A 9793-nucleotide genomic window follows, 5' to 3' on the forward strand; every position below is an offset into this window, starting at 1 on the left:
CCTTATATAAATTGAAGTTTTAAAATCTATTAAAAATTTAGAAAAGCAGTTGAACTATCAGTGAATTACATTTGGATTGATTTTCCTGATTTTTGGTACTAAACCAGTACTCCAAATCTTCAGTGTAGTTATGCATGTAACCCTTCTGCCATGCACTAGTCAGCAGCAGGAAGGACCAAGTTCACATTTCCGGGTATCCCATAAATTACATGAGTGGTTTGAGCCCCCACCAAGAAATCTGGAAACACTAAATTTGTTGGGGCACCCTGTATAAACAAAGCCCCCTCCTTGCCAGCATGTAAACACAAAACCCCAAATTTGTTACAGAAAATAAAAACAAAAAACAAAAGAAAACACTAAACATAATTTTAAAACATTATTAACTACAAAACAAAGTCTATAGGTGGCACCCTCTTGGGGGAGGCTTCACCCATTCCCCAGCAGTCTGGAACTTGGGACTTCCCAACAGGTAGTTCCAGGGGCCTGAACCCCTATACCTGCCCTTCAGCAATGAGCTGGAGAGGGAAGTTCACACCAGAGAGTCCTATGAACTGCTCCTTGGGTTCACTGTGCTGCAGGGAGCTGCTCAAGAGCATGGGTCCTTCTGCATTTCAAGGGGCTCTGTTGCTCCTGGAGAAGTGGTAGAGTGCCAATCTTTGCTCTCATGGAGAGGCTGGGGGGCGGGGGAGAGGATGACTGCAGAAGGTGGTTTGGGGAGCAGGAAGTTGCAAATTAAAACCCTGGTCCAAAACTGGTAGGATTAGAAATGCCCAGGTTTCAACGCTGTTTAAAACTGCTAGGCCTAATTTATAGCCAGCCAACCCAAGGAGCCAATACCCTCTTCCCCAGTAGTAATCCCTTACAACTTCAGAAAAGGGAGAAGAAAAGGAGCAGAGAGGAGTTCCCAGACACTGGGACAATTCTCCCTCTTTCTCCTCTCTACCTGAGTTTCCCCTTTTACTATCGGCAAATTCCTTTTCCCTTGGAGGTGACTTCACTTTTCAGCAGCCCCTAGCAGCTTCTCCTCCCCAAACCAGCCAAGCTCACCTTATATTCCTCCACATGACATCATCCTGGCCTTGTCCAGTCAGGGAGTGCCACGCTCCAGTCTTTCTCTTAGCCAATCTGCCTGAAAAGTCTTTGCTCCCCTGGCCAATCAGGCCAGAAGATTTTATATATTTTTCCCCAATACAGCTTTCCATGTGCACAGCACATGGATAGAACAACAGGGCCATCTTACCCACATAAAAAAACTACACATAAAAAACCCCCACAATACACAACAACCAAAGGCATACACTTTGCCATACACAACCCAAATGTGTGTGGGTGTTACACTAACAAAGTATCAGCTTCTGCTTGCTGCTAGTTTAGACTTTTGGTTGCTCATTCTACCCCTTATACTCTGAACAATAGTCATTTGGAACTCAGAAATTTGATACTTCACTATGCCCTGTCTCTAACGACTATAGTCTTCAGACTGGGCTAATGAAGCTACTCTATTTTCACCTAGGTTCCCTAACTCCCTCCTTCCGGTGCTGGTCTTCATTGCAGAAATGGAATGATATCAAGTAGTATGCATGACAGTTTCATTCAAGGAGATTGGTTTCCTTTTTTTTCTTGAAGACTGCAGTCATGTAGGGTAAAAATGGCTGATGCTTGAATGATGGAATGGCAGTTGATGTGAAAGGAAGTGGTTGAGAAGTTTTCACAGATTCACAGAAGTTTAGGGCTGGAAGGGACCCCGTGAGATCATTGGGTCCAGCCCCCTGAGCTGGGCAAGAAAGACTGCTGGGGTCAAATAACCCTAGCAAGGTGTTTGTCCCGTCTCCTTTTGAAAATCTTTAGGGTAGGTGCCTGCACCATCCCTGCTGGGAGTCTGTTCCAGAGTCTGGTCACATGAACCATGAAGTTTTTCTTTATATCTAGTCTGAAACCACCTTCTAGGTGTTATGACCATTGCTCCTGGTTTTCCCCAGGGCACTTTGGTGTCATAGTTGTTCATCTAGCCCCAGTGCTCTCCCCTAATATATTTGTAAGCTGCCACCAAATCCCACCCCCGCCCCCAAGTCTTCTCTTTTCTAGGCTGAACTGTCCCATATCTGTGAGCCTTTCCTTGCATGGCTTGCTCTTCAGACCTCTAATCATATGAGTGGCTTTTGTCTGTGACAAACTAAAGCCGTTCAATGATGAGGCAAGGCCACTTAACAGAATTTTGATAGTGTTGGATTTAACAAGTCTACTAAGTCATTTTGGACAGAGCTTTGGGCAAATTCTAAACCTCAAAATCAGGTTCATCCAACAGATCTTTCTCAGAAATTTATGAGGCCTCTACAATAGAACTTGAAAAGAAAAAAAGGCCAAATGCTGCTGTAACCTGTTACATGCTGAATCACAAGAATGCGAAGGGGTCAATCTTACTTCCCATGAAGTCAATGCCAAACCTCATACTGACTTCAGAGCTGCAGGATCAGACCCAAACATGCCACCTGTGCTGGCAAACCCAGGCAGCGAAGGCCTCTGCAAGGTCTTTCTCCACAAAACTCCAGGCAACTCACTATGACAGGTCTGCACAGAGAGAATCCACAGCTCCCTGCTCTTACATGTCCACGCTCACTGGTCATGCCTGAAGCTGAGCATCTACTCAGAGATGAGGAAAATCTTTGTTTTCCTTGCTATGTAGGCCAGAAGTTCTTTGAGGAAGTGAGCAACATTGTCTTTACGGTGCTTTAGAAATAAGTGGTCAATTAATAATATATTAGGGAGAAGAGGTTCAGAAATAGAAACTGGGGGTGGAAGAGAAGGAAAATTATGTAACCCTTTACATGGGCTCCTTACTTTGACAAGCAAGGACAGTGCAGGCGCTCTCATACCAGTGCATGGTAAGACACCTGACTCCTCAGAGAAATAACAGGGGAACCACAGGACTGCACATCACAATTTAGGCTTCCCTATAAAAGAAAATATCATTGCACTGGAAGTAATTAGGAGGGATTTTAGGCTTCCTGACACCAGGGGAACACCTGTCATTTTTTCAAACGTTTAAAGCACCCATGGGTGCTTGACATATCATTATGTCCCATGATGCTGCCTGTCCCCCAGGCTCTTAGATCATCCCTGCCATATTGTGAGAGGACTTATTTTAATTACTAAATGGAGATGCATACAAGAAAAATGTCAGGTCCTAGATGGGACCTACTCAGATTAATAGAGTTTGGCCTATTTTAAATGGGGTTTAAAAAATAAGGAAAATGTTAGTTTTGTTAAGCCACAGGATCACCATATTGAACAATTTTAAGGTGCAGAATTATTTATCTTAATCATAAGGTGATTTTCTTTATTGCTGTTTAAATAGCACAGCTAGATCATTATATACACTCACCCTAAATCAAAGAACAAAAATGTTTACTCAATGTAGGGGTTTCATGAGAGAAAAGGTGAAGAACAGACCTGACTTGGAGTACCAAAAATCTGAAAAATTAACCCAAACATAATTTACAGCAGGTTCAGTTAGTGTTCTTCATTCTTTTTAAATATATTTTAAAACTTCAGTTTATACGAGGATTCTAATCAGTTTATAAGTGACTACACAATGCAAGAACCAACTAGTGCAAAATTATTAAGGTGATTATTAAGGAGAAACTATTGACTTTCTGCATGAAGCCTCCAATCCTGCACCTGAAGGTCTGCAAAGACTAACTCCAGATGAGAGAGGAGAGGGACCATGCACAAAAATTGTGTGATTAAGGCATACACGCTCAGTTCTGCAAGGTGATGAACACCTTCATCTCTCAGAACCACAACAAATGCATTCTTTGTATTAAATGAAATTAATAGAAATTAAAGATAGTTTTTAAGCGTGTAGAACCAGGTTCTACATTTGACAATTTCCCAATTAGTACATGAAACTAAACCAATCTGTTAAGGATTTCACACACACTACTGTAAAAACAGCCAGTCCTTGGATGTATTGACAGACTCTGCTGCTTTGTTGATGTACATGTTCTTTAAAGTAAACTGTTTATTTTATGCCTAAATCTTTTACAACTTTCGACCTGTAAGATACAGACTATTGCAATATCTTTTTTTTTAAGAAATCTTGCTGTCCAGAGATTCATGGGCTCTGAAATGATCCAAGTGACAAGTTAGCTCAACTCCTGGAGAGGGGTAACTTGTCAATAGTTTTGTGAACTTTAACTATATTGGACCTTAATAGCCTTTTTCCTAGCACTGATTTTTGCTAATGTATCCACTAATTGCACTGGGCAAAATTAAAAAAACTTGGATCTCCTTGTGTCTCCTGAGAGTGAAGAGGTTGTCAATCAGACCTTCTTAGTGATGGTGTTCCAGAGTAGAGAAAAGTTGAAACAGTCAGTCATATCTGAACAGCAAGGAATGATGTAAGTTAAGTACCTAGTGCAATAAGAGAGCAATTTTAAAATAGTCTCATGGCTTTCAGGTGACCAGCAGAGGAAAATACTTTGAAACCACTCTCATAAAACAGCAGAATAGTCCTCAGAATAAAGCAAAGAGTGGTATCCTCACTATGTGATAAAAAAAGTATTCTGGCATGTCCATGCACAGGTACAAGTGGAGAGAGGACTTGATTTGCACATAATAAAAAACACTGTTTGAGACGTTTGTCTACACAACAAAATAACTGCACATTCAAGTGAATAGAAGGAGTTTGTGCTAGAGCTGGTGGCTAGACAAGAAAAAATAACCAGTTGGGTGAAGTCCATTCAAAACGCTTGTTTTTCATGTTTTTGGCCATAAACAAAAAGACAAAAAATGCAAAAATAAATCCTTTTGAGCCAAAACAAAATGTATGACCTCATTTGTTTTAAATATGTAGCCTTTTTCACTTTTTTTTAACTTTTCACTAGATTTGTCAGATTTTTGTACTGATCAAATTCAAAAGTGCAGCAGGTGTGTGATGGAGGCATACTGGACTTTTTCCTAATAAAAGTCACCTGTATTTTACTGTACAAAGCATAAAAACTGTGTGCCTGGCATGCTTTATGAATAGGGGTCTGCCTAACTTGCAGGGGGACTTACCAATTTTTGCAGGTTAATCATGGCCTAATGCTCATGGTCATTTTGCAGCAGCCACACCCCTTGGTTCTGATTGTTGGAGAGGCCCTGCCCCTCAGTGCTGATTGGCAGAGAGGCTCCAGGGAGGGAGGAGGGACGAGGGGCAGCCACTGTCTTGACGGCTGACTGCCTTTCATGTGGCCCCACCCCTCGGTGCCGATTGACGGAGAGACCTTGGCGGGGGGGAGGAGAGATGACGGGATAACCTCCATTTTGTCTGCTGCCCATCATGCCACCCCACCAGCTGGCACCAAGGACTGCCGGCTCCCACTGGGGAGCCAACATTTTATTTTTATTAAGTTATGTTGTCATTGATTTCATGGATTTCATGGTTTCCACAAAATCTGCAACACCATTAATTAAGTATTTCCCTATTTATAAAGCATGAAGCTAATCCCACAGGGATTTGTTGTGTGAACTTCATTGTACCCTTTTTAGTCTTTTCTTTGCCACTCCATAAAACTGGAACTGCTGCATTCAGCAACCTTTTTCACTCACAGCCAGGTCCATTTCAGATTTTATTTTCTGTTAAAAGCCTTTTGTGATTAAATGGAATTTGAATGTGGCCATCTGCTTCTGAAGCATCATCATAAAATAGCAAATAAAAACATTAAAAAGGTCACCTGTTCCTAAATCTTGCATTGCACATACCGGAGGAAAATAAGTTTGAACATTACCCATGCTTATATTTTTACAGTGTTCAGAGTAGGTGCCTAGCAGTTTGAATTCAAGCTCACTTTGTGCTGGCTAAGAACTAACTCCATTGCAATGAATGTAGTTATGACAGCGATAAATATTGCGAGATCGGAATCAAGCACAAGTCAATCTACTTCTGCATTGGGACGGTCTCTTTGATAAATGTCAGGCCCATTTTTGTTTTTATAATAGATTTACCCCTTATGATAGATTAGCACAACCTTCTAATTTTCTTTGAAGCATGGATTGTAGGAAGACTGACATACTTAAAAGGTTTTTTTCCCTATGCTTTTGTATATTCCAAGGACCCAAACACGAAACAGCACTTTAGAGGCATGTGGGCCGCTTTTAAGTTTTACTTCCTGATAGAGTAACAATATTAGAAGCTATTTAAAAGCTCCAGATTTGCTTCTGACATATTTAAGGAAAAATATTGTGTGTGTCATTTAGCCTGTCCATTTCTCTCAATAGCACTTGAAAGGTGTCTGGGCTAGTTGATTTCCATTTCATTTTGCATTTTAAAGGCTAAAATCAGGAACTGACAACTGCTCTCCATTTAGATTGTGGGAATTTAACTGAAAAAATAACGCAAAATGTTTATGAGAAGAGCATTAAAGACCCAGAGCATTAAAGACAAAGATGAGGTACTGAATTGTTTCTGGAAGTTCCATTGTACTGTTTAGTCTCACTGTACTGATTCAAAACTAACCTAAGTTGGTAGTGACCAAAAAGTTATTGGAGGGGAAGAGGGTTGGCATTAGATGAGATTGGTAGTACAGTAAACAGAAATATCTGACAAGACTAATGCAGAGCTCTAGGCAGAAAGCTTAAAATGAGTGACAGAAAACATGAAGTAACCAAACTGCTTTGGATAAAGACAAACAGCTAATAGAAAATGCAAGCAGTTCTGGAGGCTGCATCAAAGACACAAATGGAAAAACGCATAGATCAGGAGGACAAAAACAACAGGTAGAACATTTTCTTAAATAGACCAGCCCCCAAATAAACCTCTAGAAATATGTGATGAAGACCTACCAGCAGAGCTTGATACTGATTCTTGGAGCCATTACACTGGCAGAAGTTAGAGAAGCTACTAGTAAATGAGAAAAAAAATACCTGGAAAATAGGCCTGTGGATTTGGATTCAGCCGATTTGGGGGACAGTGATTTGATTTGGTGATTCAAATCACTGTCCCGAATTGATTCAGCCAAATCTGATTCAGAGATTCAGCTGCTGCTGAATCTCTGATTCATGCAGGCCCCATCCCCCGCCCACTTTCAATGGCTGCCCCGCCTGCCCCAGCTCTTTGGGGGGAAAAAAGCCTCCACTCAATGGCTCCTGCCTGGCAGGGGGCAATCCGCGCTGCCTCACGGCACATGGGGGGGCTCTGTCATGAGTCCCACAGCCCACACCCATTCTCCCAGCCCCCCCATGGCTATCCTGCTCACCCAGTCTCCAGCCCTTTTTTAAAAAAAAAGCTCTGACTCACCAGCTGCTGCCCAGCAGGGAGGTGATCCTTGGTGCCCCACACTGCCCTGTGCTGTGTGGGGAGCTCTGCCATGAGCCCCCAGAACCCTCAAGGCCACTGCAGCAGGCAGTGAGCTTGGGTGGAGGGTTTGTTTTCTTCTTAAAGGGCCAGAGCTGGGGCAGGCAGGACAGCCATGGAGGGGGCTGTGTGAGTGGGCAGGGGTTTGGGGGCTCATGGCAGAGCCCCCCATGCATCAGGGGGCAGTTGAGGGCAGCGGGGATCACACCTCTGCCAAGCAGCAGCCAGTGAGTGGGGGCTTTTTTATAAAGGGCCAGGAGGTGGGACTGGGTAGGGCAGCCATGGGGGGGCTGGGGGAGCAGGTGGGGACTAGGGGGTGTTCCAGGGGTCTGGGAGAGCAGGCAGGGGATGGGGTCTGGCAGGGGTCTCCCCTGTGGTCCCCTTTTCATTCCTCCAGCCTCCTCTAGCCTCCCCTTCCCCTCTTTGTTTTAGGGGCTGTTTATTTTCCACCTATGGGAACTTTTACTACCTTTAATATTCCCTCAGCCTGAAGAAGGGCACATGTGCCCAAAAGCTTGCAGAGAAAGAAGTTCTTTTGCAATTTCTTAGTTGGTCTAATAAAATATATCATCTCTGAATCAAAAGTTTTAGAATTTTGCATTTTCTTTTCTTAATGTAGTCATTTACCTTGTATTGAACAAGCAAATCATCCTTGAATCACCTAGCCACACTCTCAACAACCATGAAAAAAAGCAGTTGCATTTATAATCCCTAGTGCCAGATGCTTCCAGGTTTCTTATTTCGCCATTAAAGCTTGAGTAACTCCATGACGCTCAAAGCTGCTGGATTTTACACCAGCATCAACACTTGTATTCTGATTTCTAGTTTACAGCATCCCTTTCTGCAATGACTTAGCACTTTCCTTTTTCCATTTCTTATTAGAAAACCAAAATTCAGGGTGTTACAATGCCATGCATCTCACAAGGTGTCTTTTAAATGGAAATAAAATGAAAAATAGTCAGTGAGCTGGAAAAGCACAGCAGAAAGGGTTGCTGTTGTACAGCAGGAAGCAAATGAATGTTTGCAGCAGGGTTGCACAGAGTTGAAGCTGGCACAGGTTGTGGAGAAAAAGAGTTAGTTAAGAAAATTTACAGGCACTAGCTTAGTAGGCAAAGAATAACAGATTTATCAACAAGATTTTGTGCAGCTTTCTCTTATCAAATATGCAGAGTGGAAAAATTTCCAGTAAAACTGAGTGAAATAAAATGGAATACCTACATTACATCTTTTTGCCATATTTTAAAGGCAAACTCCCTTGCTGTTTGCTCCCAGTCCAGCAACGCCTAACTTGAGCATGTCTTAATTTTGTTCACATGAAGTTTGTGGGCTTTCCTGGATCTGACCCAGAGGGCTCAGCACTTTGCATATTCATGTCTAAGTCATCCACCTACAAAGGATCAAGGATCTAGCTATGTTAGGCCTGCGTGAAGCTTCAGTCCCTGATTTGATTCAGCAGAGGTTCAGCCCAATTCAGTGGCCGAATCTCTGAATCCAAATCAAATCAGCAGACCCTTTAATCTCTCCGAATTGAATTGGAATCCTCCGAATAGATTCAGACAGATTCAGAAAGAGATGAAAATTCGGATGTGGACATACCTTTAAATGTCTTCTCTACGTACATCAAGGTAGCAGACAGTTTGTGAATGCTGTGATGCTGGGGCAGATGGAGTGGACAGGAGCCCAGAGGAGCACAGGGGACTCCCCAGTGCGCTTGGCAGCGGACCCAGAAGTGGACCAGAAGCACTTCTGGTCCACTTCTGGGTTCGCTGCCAAGCATGTGGGCCCCCCCTCTCCTGTGGGACGCACCATCCACCCCAGCATCGCAGCGTTCACAAGCTGCACCTGATACCTTGAGGTATGTAGAAAAAACACTTAAAGCTGTGTCTACATCCAAATCGCTGATTCAAATCAACGAACAAAATCACCACCCCCTCCCTATTCAGGCCGAATCCAAATCGAATATGGCCCACTTCGCACACCCCTACTACATGTATCCTTTTGCAGGATTGTAGTCTTGCCATTCCTTTAATAATACACCTCAGGTGGTTGCTGCAGACAGAGATTCACAACTCCTTTGAAGCTGTGTACAGTTAAATCACATAAGCACACTTCTAAGCCAGGTTCTGTTTGTGCTTAAAATGGAATAATTAGACTGATCCCTTTGCAGCCACTAGAATGGTAGTGTTGTAATACACCCACTGTATTGTGCCTTACTGCTGCTCTGATTAATTACTATCAAGTCGTCCAATTAAAAATAGCAATTGGATCAGCAATGCATCGAAAACTAAAACTGGTTAAATAACTATTAAGCATATTAACTATTAAGCATCGATCCTCCCAGTCTCGGGCTATGGGCTGAGGAGGGAGAGGAGGATCCACGCGGTGAACCAAAGACTGTGGCGCTGGTGTTATCGGGAAGGCTTTGGCTTCCATGACCACAGCCCGCTCTTTGGAGAG

General features: G+C 42.9%; 1 protein-coding gene across 2 annotated transcripts in view; it reads left to right on the forward strand.

The window, feature by feature from the left end:
- KIAA1644 (KIAA1644 ortholog) overlaps positions 1-9793 on the forward strand; it is a 179332-nt gene that overhangs the window by 132806 nt on the left and 36733 nt on the right. The window contains exon 5 of one of the 2 annotated variants that reach the window (XM_019544316.1): positions 4095-4793. The exons of the other annotated variant lie outside the window; for it this stretch is intronic. Coding sequence (XP_019399861.1) covers position 4095 — 1 coding nt within the window. The 3' untranslated portion in view covers positions 4096-4793. Of the gene's footprint in view, positions 1-4094; positions 4794-9793 lie in introns of those variants that run through there. 2 annotated transcript variants of the gene reach the window in all.

The sequence above is a fragment of the Crocodylus porosus genome, unplaced genomic scaffold (assembly GCF_001723895.1).
Source record: "Crocodylus porosus isolate Cpor-Errol unplaced genomic scaffold, CroPor_comp1, whole genome shotgun sequence".
NCBI lineage: Eukaryota > Metazoa > Chordata > Crocodylia > Crocodylidae > Crocodylus > Crocodylus porosus.